General features: G+C 23.7%; 1 protein-coding gene across 1 annotated transcript in view; it reads left to right on the forward strand.

The window, feature by feature from the left end:
- LOC117177263 (DNA-binding protein D-ETS-6-like) overlaps positions 1 to 15,853 on the forward strand; it is a 44,482-nt gene that overhangs the window by 22,868 nt on the left and 5,761 nt on the right. The window contains exon 3 of the mRNA XM_033367854.1: positions 14,655 to 14,916. Within this exon, the coding sequence (XP_033223745.1) occupies positions 14,655 to 14,916 (262 nt within the window). The remainder of the gene's footprint in view (positions 1 to 14,654; positions 14,917 to 15,853) is intronic.

Consider the following 15,853-nt stretch of genomic DNA (forward strand, 5'->3'; position numbering starts at 1 on the left):
AAGTAATTTCTTTAACTGAAAATTTAACTTCCATTTCTTATTATATATTTATATTTTTTAGTTGAAAAGTTGTTAATTTTGTTAAATTGTTTTTTTATTTGCGGAAAATTAATTTTTTAGCTACAAATTGTAATTTTTTTGTTCAAAATTCGTACTTTTGTTGGTTGGAAATTAATCTTTTTACCTAAAAATTAAACTATTCAATCTTTTTTCATTTATCTTTTTTTTTAGTTAAAAATTCAACTATTTGTTTGAAGATCTATTTATTTTGCTAACACACATTTTTTATTGTAAATTTCTTTTTCAAGTTGAAAATTCAAATATTTGCTTGAAAAATTGTGTATTTTCTTAATTTTTTGGTGAAAAATAATTTTTGTCAGCTAAAAATGTTAAATCTTTGCTTGAAAATTCTTTTTTTTTAAGGTTCAAAATTAATTTTTTTTAATAAGAATTTAACTATTTAAGTTTTTTTAATTTATATTTTTTGATTGTTAATTTAACTATTGAGTAAAAATGATGTATTTTGTTAAATTTATGATTGCAATGAACTATTTATTTTATAATCAATGTATTTTTTAAAAATTAGTCTTTTTTTGTATAAAATTAATTCTTTTGGTTTAAATTTCTTTCCTTTTGTTTCGAAATTCAACTATTTCGTTGAAAGTTGCATTTTTGAAAGAAAATTAGTGGTCAATTCAACTTTTTGGTGAAAACTTTTACCAGTTTGTTAAAAATTAGTTATATTTTTATTTGAAAATAAATTTGTAAAATTTTAAATTGAACTACTCCAATTTTTATTCTAAATTTATCTTTTTCGATTAAACATTAAACTATTTGGTTGAAAACAGTGCTATTTGATTGATAACAAAATTCGATTTTTTATAGTAACATTTAACCAGTTTGTTGGAAATTATTTTATATTTGTTGGAAAATTATCTTTTTTAGCAAAGAAAAATTATGAACCTTGTGAATAGGAGGTTGGGGCGTTGAAAAGGAAATTAAAAAAAAGAAAACGAGCCTCTTTGGAGTCTTTTTAACCTAAAATTTAACTGTTCAATTTTTTATTTTAAATTTATTTTTTTAGTTAGTTGAAAATTCAACTATTTGGTAAAAATTATTTATTTTGTTAAAAAAAATTTTCTTTTTCGAATTTTTTTTTTAACTAAGAATTTGATCTTTTTGGTTGAAAATTCTTATTTTTTAAAATTGAAAATTAATTTTTTAAATGTAACTTTAACTACTAGATTTTTTAATGTAAATTTATATTCATTAGTTTAAAATTAAACTATCAATTAAATATCATCAATTAATCAATCAATCATCAATTAATTAATCAACAATTCTCATTCATTAATTATTAACAATTAATCAGTTAAATAGTTTATTACCGTAAAAAATTGAATGGGTAAATGTTTAGTTAAAAAAACTAATTTTAACTAACAAAAATACGAATTTTCAACTAAAAATGTAACGTTTTAAGCTACAAAAATAATTTCCAACAAAAGAATTTTTTTAAACAAAATAAATAATTTTCCCCCAACAGTTGAATTTTCCACTAAAAAGATAAATTTGAGGAAAATGAATTTTTAGTTTAAAAAAATTAATCTTCCATACCCAAAAAAAAAACAAGTTTCAATTAAATATTTAACATTTTTAGTCCAAAAAAATGTTCTTCCAAAGAAATTAACAAAACACAAGCTTCCAAACAAATAGTTGAATGTTCAATTACAAAATATAAATTTACAATCAAAAGTTGAACAGGTAAATTTTCAGTTAAAAAAATTAATATTAAAAAAAATTTCAAACTAAAAGAAAAAATTCTAATCTGAAAAATTAAATACAATTTTTTTAACTAAATACGTACATTTTCACCAAATAGTTGAATTTTCGACTAGCAAAGATATATTTAAAAAGAAATTCTATAGTTAAGAAAATTAATTTTCAACCCCAAAAAATACGACTTTTTTACCCAAAAAAATAACATTTTATGTAAAAAAATACATTTCTACAAATAAATGACAAATTTTTAACAAAATAAATTAAATTAAAAATTTTAATTAAAACAAATAAATACATAAATAAATAAATCTTCACCAAATAGTTTAATTTTCGACTAAAAAAAGATAAATTTAAAAGAAATTGTAAGTTAAATTTTGAGTTAAAAAAATCTATTTTCACCCCCCCCCCCCCTCCAAACGAATTTAAACCAAAGACATAAAATGTTTCGCTAAAAAAAATTATTCTAAACAAAAAGGACCTTTTTTTTAACAAAATACATGAATTTCCCATCAAATAGTTGAACTGTCAACTTAAAAAGATAATTTAACAAATTGGTAAAATTTTTCATCCAGCAATTGAATTTACTAATAATTTTCTTCAAAAAATAAAAAAAATATGCAATTCTCAACTAGAAAATAATTTTCTGCAAAATAAAAACATCAAGATTCAACCTTCTAGTTTAATTTTCGACTAGAAAAAATGAAATTTTTAGCTAAAAAAATTATTTTCTGCACAAAAAAAGGACGAATTCTTAAACAAAATACATAAATTTTTAACGAAATATTTAAACTTTCAAATAAAGAAGATAAATTTAGAATAAAAAGTGGAATAGTTAGATTTTCAGTTCAAAAAATTGATTTTCAATAAAAAAAAATTCTTAAAAAAACTGGTTAAATTTTTCACAAAAAGTTGACATTGTTTTCTAAAATGATGCCGCTTGAATCAAAAAATTAATTTTTATTTAAAGTAATTAGACTTTCAACGAAGTAGTTGAATTTTGAATTAAAAAAAAAAATAATAAAAAAATTTTCAACTAAAACCATTACTTACATGCAACAACAAAATTTTATTAACACAATATAATTATTTTCAAACAAATTATTGAATTTTCAACTAAAAATTATGAATGTACAATCAAAAATTAAATAGTTAAATTTTCAGTTGAAAATATTAATTTTCAAACAAAACCAAAAATTGATTTTCAGCCCAAAAGACTAATTTTCCACCTAAAAATACCAATTCGTAACAAAATGCATTAATTTTCAAATAAATAGGTAAATTTTCAAGTAAAAAATATAAATAAAAAATTTAATAGTCAGGTTTCACAATTAAAAATTGAAGTTACATTTTTGTTTCAAAGATTCATTTTTAACACACACAAAATGCAATTTTCAACAAAATAGTTAAATTTTTCAGCAAGAACTTGAATTTTCAATCAAAAAGATTAATTTCCTACCAAAAAAGATCAATTTTGTAACAAAATTATATTATCAATTGTCTTTTTAATCAAAAATTCAACTATTTGGTTGAACATTTATGTATTGTCTAAAAAAATCGATCTTTTTGATTAAAAATTAGTTGTTTTTTTGATGTTAAGAATTAATTTTTTAACTGAAATTTGAACTATTCAATTTTGTATTGAAAATTCAACTATTTTATTAAAAGTCGAATTACTTTGATAAAAATTAATTTTGCACTGAAAATGCATAATTTCAGTAGAGCATTTAATTTCTTGAAGTAAAATTTAACCAGTTGTTGACAATTTTTGTTGTTAGAAAATTATTTTTTAGTGCCCAAAAATGGCAAAACTTGTAAAAAAGGGGGGGGGTGGGATGGGGGCGATAAAAAGTTAGTGTAAGAAAAGTAAAAGTAAAGAAAAAAAGAAGAAAAAAAGCTCTGTATTTCTGGTATAATAGTCAGTTTGAATAAGGTTGCAGAGAAGTAGAGATTCACCCCTCTGCCGTTTATTAAATGAATCAGTGTTATCGCGGTGAGAGTCCTCATGAATAAAGCATCGAATCGAGTGTTTGGAGGCGGCTGGGATCCGCTTGGGCGCCCGCTGCGCTCTGAGGGTGTCCCTCCCGGGGCAAAGAGGGTCGCGCTCCCTTCTTGCCCCGGCCGGCCTTACGTTTACGCTACGCTTTACGGGTTTACGGATTTTACACCCTGTAAGGCCAGTAAGCTCTCCACGGGGCGCGGCTATATTGTTTTCTTGATGAGCGCGAAACATCCCTCGACCCCAGCGACCCCGCTCTCTTCCCGGCTGGAGGGGGTAATTTTATACGCGCTCCGCCCAGGCTCCTTCTTCTTCTTCTTCTTCTTCTTGTGCTCACAAAACGATTTCGTGGAATGAAAAAAAAAGTATTTTTAACCAAAAGCCTCAATTTTTAAGCTAAAAAAAATTTTTTTTTAAAAATAAAAATAAACAATTTTAAACAAAAAAAAATGAATTTTCAACTATAAAAATCAATTTTCAAATAAAAAATATAAATCTACAATTTATCTTCTTTAATTAAAAATTCAAATATTTGGTTGATATTGTATGTATTTTGTTAACAAACGTTTTGTCTGGTAGAGAATTAATTTTTTTAACTGAAAATTTAACTATTCTATTTTTGACTGTAAATTCATATTTTTTAGTTGAAAATTCAACTATTTGTTTGAAAAATGGTGTATTTTGTTCATTTTTTTGTAGAAAATTATTTTTATAGCTAAAAAATGTTATGTCTGGTTGAACAATCGTCATTTTTGGGGGTTGAAAATTAATTTTCTTATTTAAAAATGTAACTATAGATTTTTTTAAATTTATCATTTTTAAATCGTCAATTTGACGATTTGGTTCAAAATGTATGTATTTTCTTAATCACAATTTTTCGGATACGTTTGAATATTAATTTTTCAAACTGAAAAAGTTAACTGTTCTCTTTTTTATTGTAAATTTATCTTTTAGTATGATCATTCGTTTTTTTTAAACTGAAAATGGATTTTTTTTAAACTGAAAATTTACCTATTCCATTTTTTATTGTAAATTTCTATTTTTTATTTTAAAACTCAACTATTTCCTTGTAATTAAAAAAAATTTAATAACAAATGAATCAGAAGAATTTTCAATAAAATAAATTAATTTTCAACCAAAAAAAGGAATTTAAAAAAAAATGGATAAATTTCACTGCAAGAAATTAAATTTTCTACTATAATGATGCATGGTCAACCAAAAAATTAATTTTTACAAAAAAAAAAAAAGACTTTCAACGAAGTAGCTGAATTAAAAAAAAACGATGAATTTTCAACCAAAAATATTAATTTTATGTCAAAAAATGAAAATTAAAAAAAAAAATACATTCATTTTCAACAAATAAATGTAATAAAACGTATTTTCAACAAAACAAAAAAACGTACTAGCTAAAAATAATTTTCTACAAAACACAAACAAATTTTGAACAAAATACACGAATTTTCAACGCAAAAAACTCAAAAAATGTATTGTAAAAATCGAATTTTCAACAAAGCGGTAAGATTTTTGATCAAGAAGCTGAATTTTCCACGAAAAAAGATACATTTATGATAAAAAATTGAATACTCAAATTTTCATTTAAAAAATTAATTATCATCCAAAATATAAATTTTATAAATAAAAAAATAATTTTATACAAAAATCAATTAAACAAAATACTCGAATTTTCAACGCAACAAAATTTAAAAAAATGTACAATAAAAAATGGAATATTTGAATTTTTCGTTAAAAAAATTACTTTTTAACCCCCCAAAAAAAAAGAATTTTTAACAAACTGGATACATTTTTAAAAAGAAGTAGAATTTTAAACTAAAAAAGATAAATTTACAATCTAAAATTAAATATTCATATCTTTAATTATAAAAATTAATTCTCAATCAAAAATACCAATTTTTTATCTAAAAAAATAATTCTTCACAAAAACATCAAATAAAATACCTACATTTTCAACCAAATAGTGGGACTTTAAAAAAAGACATAAATAAAAAATAAAAAATGGAATAGTTAAATTTTTAATTAAAAAATTAATGTTTAACAAAAAAACTAATTTTTGAAGCCAGAAACAATCACAAAATTCGTCTCTTTAGTTGAAAATTTATTATTTTAATTTAAAATTTAACAACTCTTGTTCAAGGTTTATAATTTTTGTTGTTGAATTCAACTGGCTGAAAAATGGGGGTTTTTCTTTGCAAATTAATTGTTTAAACTGAAAATTTAACAATTATATTTTTGTTTGAAAACTTTTTTTTAAAGTTATTTTGTTAAAGTCATTTTTTGGTAGGAAATTCATCCTTTTGGGTTGACAATTCATCTATTTTGGTAGAAAATTGATTTACTTATTCGAAATTTGACTATATTGTGGAAAATCAGTTTTGTTGTCATTAAAAATTATTTTCTTTCCTCAACTGGAAATTTAAATATTCCATTTTTAGTTGAAAATTTACCTTTTTAGAGGTTTTTTGCTTGAAAATTCATTTTCTTGTAGAAAATTGAACTATTTGGGGAAAAATTTTGAATATTTCGTTGAAAATTCGATTTTTCGGTGTTAAAAATTTTAACTGTTTCGTATTTAGTTGATGAGCTATCTTTTTTAGTTGAAACTTTAACTACTTGGTTGAAATTTAAAACTACTATGTTCAAATTTTCTATTTTTGTTTCAACAATCTTAATTTCGGTTGAAATTTCAACTATATAAAAATTGTTTTGTTGTTCAAAACTAATTTCTTTAATTCAAAATTGTCTATTCTTGAAAATTTATTTCTTTGGTTGAAAAATCGTTGTTTTGTAAACTATTTTGTTAAAAATTCCTTTCCTTGGTTGACAATTACACTAATTGGTTGAAATTTCACGTCCTTTGATAAAAATTCATCTTTATTGGTAGAAAATTAATTTTATTGTTTAAAAATTTATCTGTTTGTTTGAAAATTTAACTATTTGCATAAAAAATCATGTATTTTGTTAAAAATTCATCTTTTTTTGGTGGAAAATTAATTTTATTGCTTAGGAATAATTGAACTTTTTCTTTGAAAATTTATTTTTTTGGTAAAAAATCTAACTATTTTGTTGAAAATTCCTTTATTTGGTTGAACATTTAACTATTTCGTTACAAATTTTATTCTTCGGTTGAAAATGCAAATATTGGGTTGAAGATTCGTGTACTTTTCAAAATTCATCTTTTTTCGGTAGAAAATTAATCTTCTTGGTTGAAATTTTTTTGTGTTTGAAAATTTATTTCTTTTGTTAAAAATTTAACTATTTTGTTGCAAATTCCTTTCTTTGCTTGAAAATGCAACTTCTTTAGATAAAAATTAATTTTATTGTTTAAAAATTCACCTTTTCGTTTAAAAATTTATTTACTTGGTTAAAAATTCTAATATTTTGTTGTAAATTTCTTTTTGTAAAAGTCATTTTTTTGTAAAAAATTAATCTTCTTGGTTGATAATTTACTTTTTTGTTTAGTAATTTATTTCTTTGTCATAAAAATTCAACTATTTGCTTAAAAATGCATGTATTTCGTTGAAACTTATTTTTTGTGGAAAATTAATTTTACTGTTTAAACTTTTATCTTTTTGTTTGAAAATATATTTCTTTGTTTGAAAATTCAGATTTTTTAAAAATTAATCTTTTGGGTTGAAAATTAATTTGATTTCTTCAAAATTTATTTCTTTTGTTCACATTTCAACTATTTTGTTGCAAATGCATTTGTAAGTTGGAAAATTATCTTTTTATTTCACAATTTATTTATTTTCTTGAAAATCTAACTACGTGCTTGTAAATTTCTTTCTTTGGATGAAAATTCATCTATTATGTTGAAAATTAATTTTCTTGGTTGGAAATTTATCGTTTTGTTTGAAAATGTATTTTTTTCGTTAAAAATTTAACTATATTTTTTGTAAATTCCTTTCTTCAATTGAAAATTTAAATATTTGCGGTTGGAAATTCATGTGTTTTGTTAAAAATTGATCTTCTTTGGTGGAAAAGTCACATTTTTTGGTTTAAATAAACGAATAAATTGATCATTTTTAAATTTGAATTAAAAAAAAATCGGAGGTTTTGAAAAAAATGGTTTCCGTCCATTTTGATTAAATACATCAACGAGTCAATTGCATTTGCAAGAAGAGTCCTGTTTGGGAAATGTCTCGTGGTGGGGGTAGAGGTTAGGGGTGAAATGGTGGGGAAAATAAGGGCTGAAATCACCGGGGCAAAGGTCGCTCAGTTTCACTCTGTCCATTACAGCAGACGATTTTCCTTTTAGTATTCACCAAGTCCACTAAAAAATTATTAAAAATTTCTCAACAAAAAATTTAAACTCTTGACAATTAACGAAAAAAAAAATCTTCAAAAATTTTTTAACAAATAATTTCTTTTATAATTTTCAAATTAGTGTTTGTGGTTGGACAAAATGTGAATATGCTTGTACGGTGGTTTGTGGTCACACATTTAGTATTTTTAAAAATAAAAACCAGTGATTTTATAAAAAGATAAAAGTTGCGATGGCGTTTTTTATTGGTGGGATTTGGTGTCAAGGAGTCGAATTTCCAGTTCTTGGTAGCAATTACCAATGGCCGAATTCAAGGCGATTTGTTCGCGATGACGGTACCTGAAACTGACAAATTTCATTTGCAGACAATGGTCGATCTTTGGCCTTCCTAAAGGTGATATTTTTTGGAAAATAATTTTTCTATTTTGATAAAATTGCATGATTTTTTTGAAATTGCAAAAAATATTTCAAAAAAGAGAAAATGTTACTAGTTAAATTTTCGAAAAGGTCATCGCTCGAAGAGCTGCAAAAAATTGGTCAAGATCGACCAACGCGTTATGTGGAGGATACAAACCCACCCTTTGCACCTTCAGCAAGACTCCAGGTTACATCCCTCGACTGCAGCAATTCTTTACAACGGTATTTCATTTTTCAGAGTTAAAAATTACATTTTTTATTTTTTTTTGAAAATTCTTAAAAATAAAAAACTGTCGCTTTTTGTGCGTCCAAAAATAAAAAAAAAAGTCTGAAGACAAATTTAGGTAGGATTTGTCAATGAAAAAAACAGTTTTCCACAAATTGGCTAAATTTTTAACCAAAGAGGTGAATTTAACACATTAATTTTTAAGAAAGTACTCGCAGTTCGACTTTCAACCAAGTAGTCAAAATTTCAACTTATAAAGCATACATTAAAAAAAAAATTAAAAAAAAGAATTTTCCAAAAATTAGTTAAATTATTACCTAAAGAGGCAAATCTTAAAGTTCAACTTTCCATTACGTAGTTAAATTTTGAACCCAAAAAATTAATTTATAACTAAATTGTTAAAATTTTAACCAAATAATAAAATTTTCACAAAGAATATAAATTTTCTTTCAAAACGAATATTCAAGAAATTACATGAATTTTCAACTAAAGAAGATACATTGTTAACTCAAAATTAAATAGTTAAATTTTCAGATAAAAAATGATTTTTTAACAAAGGAAAAAATAAAGAATTTTCCATAGATGGGTTAAATTTTTAACCAAAAAGAGGCGAATCTTTTTAAAAAAACATAAATAATTAACAAAGCACTGACAGTTCAATTTTCAACCAAGTCATTGAATTTTTAACACAAAAATATTAATTTATAAACAAATGGTTTAATTTTCAACGAAAAAAGAAATAAATTTTTCACCAAGAAGATTAATTATCTCTCAAGAATGTATTTTAAGCATAAGATATAATGGTTAAATTTCTAGACAAAAAAATTGATTTTTGACAAAAAAACAACAAAAATATTCCACAAATTAATTAAATTTTTAACGAAGGAGGTGAATTAAAAAATAATAACCTTTAAAAAAGTACTCGTAGTTCGACTTTTAATCAACTTTGTAGTTTAATTTTCAATTTATAAAGGATAAATTTTTAACAAAAAATAAATATGCAGATGAATAAAATTTATTTTTAACCAAAACAAAACGAATTTTACTCAAACTAGTTAAATTTTTAACTGAAGAGGCAAATTTTTTTATTTTTAATGAATTTTTAGAAAAGTACTCGTAGTTCAAATTACAACCAGTTGAATTTATAACAAAAAAGATTAATTTATGACTAAATATTTCCATTTTCAACCAAAAAATTAATTTTTTACAAACGAAATTAATTTTCTTCTAAAAAGACGAATTTTAAACAAAAAGCATGAATTTTCGAGCAATTATTTTAATTTTCAACTAAAGAAGATAGATTTTTTATTTAAAAGGGAATAGTTAAATATTTATATAAAAAATGATTTTTTAATAAAAGAAAAAAAGACGAATTTTCCACAAATTATTAACATTTTTAACCAAGAAGAATTTTTTAAAACAAAATACATGCATTTTCTACTAAATAGATGAATTTTCATCTCATAAAGAATAGATTTCCAACCAAAAATGGAAACGTTGAATTTGCAGATAAAACAATTATATTTTTCACCACAAAAAAACCCCACAAATATTCCATAAAATATTTAAATTTTTAAACAAAAAGAGGCGAGTCTTTTTACAAAAATATGAATATTAAAGTACTTAAAGTTTGACTTTCAATAAGAAGTTGAATTTTGTACAGAAAAATATTAATTTATAAACAAATAGTTCAATTTTCACAACAAAAATTTCATTAAAAAGTGTAATTTTCTTTGAAAAAGAAGAATTTTTAACAAAATACCAAATAGATGAATTTTCAACTTATAAGGTATCCATTTTCAGCCTCAAATGAAATGGTTAAATTTTCCGATAAAAAAGTTATTTTTAACAGAAAAAAAGAATTTTTCACAAATTAGTTAAATCTGTAACTAGAGTCAAATATTAAAAAAAAATTAAGCAAATTCTCGTTTCAGCTTTCAAGTTACAATAAGGTAGTTGAATTTTTATCAAAAAAAGATTCTTTTATATAATCAAATATAGTTAAATTTTCAACCAAAAAGATACATTTTTCACCACTAAAATTAATTTTCTACAAAAAGATATTTTTTAACAAAATACATGAATTTTCTACTAAATAGTTGAATTTTTATTTTACAAAGGATAAATTTTCAACCAACAATGGTAAAGTTAAATTTCCAGATAAAAAAAAAATCAACAAAAAAACACAAATTTTCTATAATTGAGTTAAATTTTTAAACAAAAAGAATCGAACCTTTTTTAAAAAAACATGAATAATTAACGAAGTACTCACAGTTCAATTTTCAATAAAGTAATTGAATTTTGAAGATAAAAATATTAATTTATGAACAAATGGTTAAATTTTCAACGAGAAAAAAAAAATTTTCACCACGAAGATTAATTTTCTTTCAAAAAGACATTTCAAGCCTAAAATGAAAAGGTCAAATTTTTAGATAAAAGAATTAATGTTTGACAAAAAAAAAAAGAATTTTCCACCAACTATTTGTAAAGGATACATTTTTAACAAAAACTAAATTTGAAGATAAAAAAAAATTGTTAAAGAAAACAAAACGAATTTTGTGCAAATTGGTACAATTTTTAGCTAAGGGAGCAATTTAAAAAAAATTAATCTTTAGCAAAAATATTTTTTTTCTTTAAACTACATATTTGTTGAATTTTTGACAAAAAATATTAATTTATAACTAAATAGTTAAATTTTCAACCGAAAAATAAATTTTTCACCAAGAATATAAATGTTCTTCCAAAAAGAAAAATTGTTAACAAAGTACTAGAATTTTCGAACAATTATTTAAGATTTAAACTAAAAATGATATATTTTTAATTCAAAATGGAAAAGGTATATTTTAAGATAAGAACATGAATTTTTAACAAAAGAAAAAAGAATTTTTCATGGAATAATTACATTTTTAACCAGACCTGAATCTTTCTAAGAAAAATGAATTTTTAAGAAAGTTCTCGTTTCGATTTCAACCGTATTTTTGAATTTTTATCAAAAAAAGATTTTTTTACGTAATTAAATAGTTCAATTATCAAAAAAAAAATTTTACCATTCAAATTAAGATTCTACCTAGAAGACAAAACAAATTTGCTACAAAATACATGATTTTTATACTACATTGTTGAATTTTCATCTTATAAAGAATAAACATTCAACCAAAATTGAAGTTAAATTTCCAGTTAAAAAAACTAATTTTAAACAAATAAAAAATAAAATTTTACACAAACTAGTTGAATTTTTTTTAGAAAATAATCATTTATAACTAAATAATGTAATTTCCCAACATAAAAATAAAAATTTTAATTTCCATTCACGTTGAAAAAAACTACAGTTTCAACAAAATACATGAATTTTCTAACAATAATGACATAGTTAAATTTTCAGATAAAAGAATAATTTATTTTTAACAAGAAAAAAAAGGATTCTTCACAAATTAATCAAATAATGACGCGTAGTTAAATTTTGTTAAAAAATAAGATCAATTTATATAAAATCGTTAAATTTTTAACCAAAAAAATTAATTTTACACTAGGAAGATTAATTTTCCATCAAAAAAGACGAATTTGCAATAAAATACATGAATTTTCACACAAATTATTAAGTTTCGAAGCCAAAAAGATGAATTATCAGAAAACCTATGAATTTCTATCCAAAAATATGATTTTTCAACAAAAAAGTAATTTATCTACAAAATAGTTCAAATATTTTTAATGAATTGTTTAATTTTTAACTTAATAGTGAAATTTTCTACAAAAATAGCTTAATTTCTAACCAAAAATATTATTTTTTAACAAAAAAGTTAGTTGTTTATCACTTAGTTCTTTTAAAAAAGAATAAAATGTTTAATTGTCGACCAAATATTTCAATCTTCTACGAAAATAGTTGAATTTTGAATTCGACTATTCTGCTACAAAACACAAGTTGAATTTCCTGTACAAAACAGTTGAATTTTTGACAAAAAAAGTTACATTTTCAATCAGGTAGTTTTTATTCTAAGGAAATAGTAACATTTTTAACCAGAGAGAATGCATTTCCAACTAATTTTCAATGAAATTAATAAATTTTTAACAAAAGTTTAATTTTAAGCCGAACGAATAAATGACCAAAAAAACCATAAAAACGAATAACCAAAAAAATTAATTTTAAACGCAGAAGAAAAATTTTCTAGAAAAAAAAGGAATTTTTAATAAAATACATCAATTTTTAAGAAAATGCTTAACTTTTTAACTAAGGGAATGATTTTCCAACTATAAAGATAAATCTTCAACAACAACAAAAGGAATCTTTAACAGCAACAAAAAAACATAAATTTTTACCAAATAATTGAATTTTGAACCAAGGAGATTAATATTTTTTTACGAAAGATGAATTTCCAGACAATAATTCAATTTTCAACTAATAAAATAAATGTTCAACAAAAAGGATTAATTTTCTACCAAAAAGCACCTAAGTTTTTAACAAAACACGTAAATTTCGAGGAAATATTTAAGTTTTTGACAGAAGGATTAAATTTCTAATAAAATAGTTAAATTTTGAACCAAAGGAATGAGGTTAAAGAAAAAAAAATCAGTAAACAAGATTAATATTCTAGCAAAATGATGAATTTTTACAAAATACATAAATTTTCAAGAACATACGTAACTTTTTAACCAAAAAATTAATTTTCAATTAAACTTGAGAATCTTCAACAACAAAAATGAACTTTTAACAAAATTTTTGAATTTTTCACTAAGGTGATTGATATTCTACTATAAAAGATGAACTTCCGACAAATAGTTCAATTTTCAACTAATAAATTTAAATTAAAAAAAAAGGATAAATTTTCAAGAATGAAGATTAATCGTCAACCAAAAAGATTAATTTTTAGAAAAAAGGTGAATTTAAGAACAAACTAAAATTTTTAACAAAAAAAATTAATTTCCTACTTAAATTATGAATTGTCAGAAAAAAAGGATTTTTAAACAAATAGTTGAATTTTTCACCAAGGAGATAAACATTCTACTTCAAAAGACGAAATTCCGACGAAATAGTTAAATTTTCCGAATAATAAAATGAATTTTCAATAAAGAAAATTGATTTATCTACCGAAAAATGTGAATTTTTAACAAAATACATAAATTTTCAAGGAAATATTAAAACTATTAAATAAAGAGTAGAATTTTTAACAAAATATTTAAATTTTTAATCAGAGAATGAAGCTTCAACTAAAAAAGAAAAATTTCAACTAAAAAGACCAATTTTGTAGGAAATAAATAATTTTTTTTTTAAATAGTTGAATTTTCAGCCGAAGAACAGAATTTTAAATTCAAAGGATAAATTTTCAAAAAAGAAGATTAATTAATTAATTTTTAACACAATACACGAATTTTCAAGGAAACATTTAAATTTTTAACATAAAAAATTAATTCCTAACAAAATATGTAGATAGTTAAATTTACATCGAAAGGAATGAAGTTTCAATAAAAAAGAAACATTATCAACCAAAAAGACTAATTTTCTAGCAAAAAGATGAATTTTTAACAAAATACGTAAATTTTTAAGAACATACTTAACTTTTCAACCGAAAAAAATAAATTTTTAACTAAAATTAAGAGTCTTCAACCAAAAAAATGAATTTTCAACCAAATTGTTGAATTTTGTACTAAGGAGATTAGTATTTTACCAGAGGACGAATTTCAAACAGAATAGTTGTATGATCAACGAAAAAGATCAATTTTCATCCAAGAATACTAATTTTATAACAAAAAAGATGAATTTTGAACAAAATACGGTTGCCTCTTTATACGCAGGCACAAATGGATAAAACTGGAATACGGAGATGAGAGACCTTGAGATTAGAAAGATGTGAGAGCAAAGTGGGAGTGAAAGTGGGGTTGGGTGGTTGGGGGGTTCGTTTTTTAAGAATAACTGGCCGGCCCTCAAGCAACACTTCTTAACTCCTCGATTTCTCTGACTTTAGAGAGGTTCGGCCTCCTGCAACGAACGTGTTCTCTGATTGGCTCAGCCGGAGGCAGTGGGTCGGGGGCGGTTGGGGGCGGCCAAGTTCAACTTTGGCAGTTCCTGCTGGAGCTTCTCTCGGATTCGTCGAATTCCTCATGCATTGCGTGGGAGGGCTCGAACGGGGAGTTCAAACTCACTGATCCTGACGAAGTGGCACGAAGATGGGGAGAGCGCAAGAGCAAACCCAACATGAACTATGATAAACTTTCGCGAGCACTCAGGTACTGTACTGCCAGCAAACACACCTACTTATTCCTGATATGCACGTACCTCTCGCTCATGTCACGATACATGGACCTTAAGTGCCACTTAAGGGCCCGAGTGTCACGCGCTTTTTTTTATCACACAAAGTTCGATCACCAGTGCAAATAGGTTGAAAAGAGTCCTAATCTAAAAATTGGAGAGGAAATCGAATCCAATTCATTCCAATCTAATTCAATGCAGTCCAATTCAATTTAATTCAATCCAATCCAACCTATTCCAATTCAACCTAATCCAATCCGCTCCAACTCAAACGAATCAAATTCAATCTAGTCCCATTCAATCCCTTTCAAGCCAATCTAATTCGTTTAAATCCAATCCAAATTGTTCTAATCCAATTTATTATTAAATTTTATTTATTAAATTAAATTAAATTTATTTATTAAATGTAATTCAATTAATTCCAATAAAATTCACTCGAATCCAGTGTCATCCAATCCAATCCACTTCGCTATAATCAAATCTCATTTAAACCAATTTAACCAAACCCAATCCAGTCCAAATCAGTTCAATACAATTCAATCCATTCCAATTCAATCAACTTAACTCTTAAACGGCCAAAACGCCACTACCGGTACACTGCTTTTCAACGGCCAATAACTAAGACTATTCGACACTAGAAAAAATTGGGACACATATATTTTTATTGCTTAAGATCTCCTCTTTCCGACGGTGCCAATGAAATTCCTCAAAAATATTTCTTATTATCCCAAAATGCAATTTAAACAAAAAAAAACGTGATTTTTCGTGCCTATTTTTTTTTTTTGTGAACCATTTTCCAAAGCTTTTCGAGTATGTAATTAACCTGGAATCTCACTAATCGGTGGAATAAATGTCTAAACTTTGAGAATCCATGGTTTAAAGATCGATTTTTCGTTTTAGTATTTTCAAAATGGC

The sequence above is a fragment of the Belonocnema kinseyi genome, chromosome 1 (assembly GCF_010883055.1).
Source record: "Belonocnema kinseyi isolate 2016_QV_RU_SX_M_011 chromosome 1, B_treatae_v1, whole genome shotgun sequence".
In the NCBI taxonomy this organism is placed as follows: Eukaryota; Metazoa; Arthropoda; class Insecta; order Hymenoptera; family Cynipidae; genus Belonocnema; species Belonocnema kinseyi.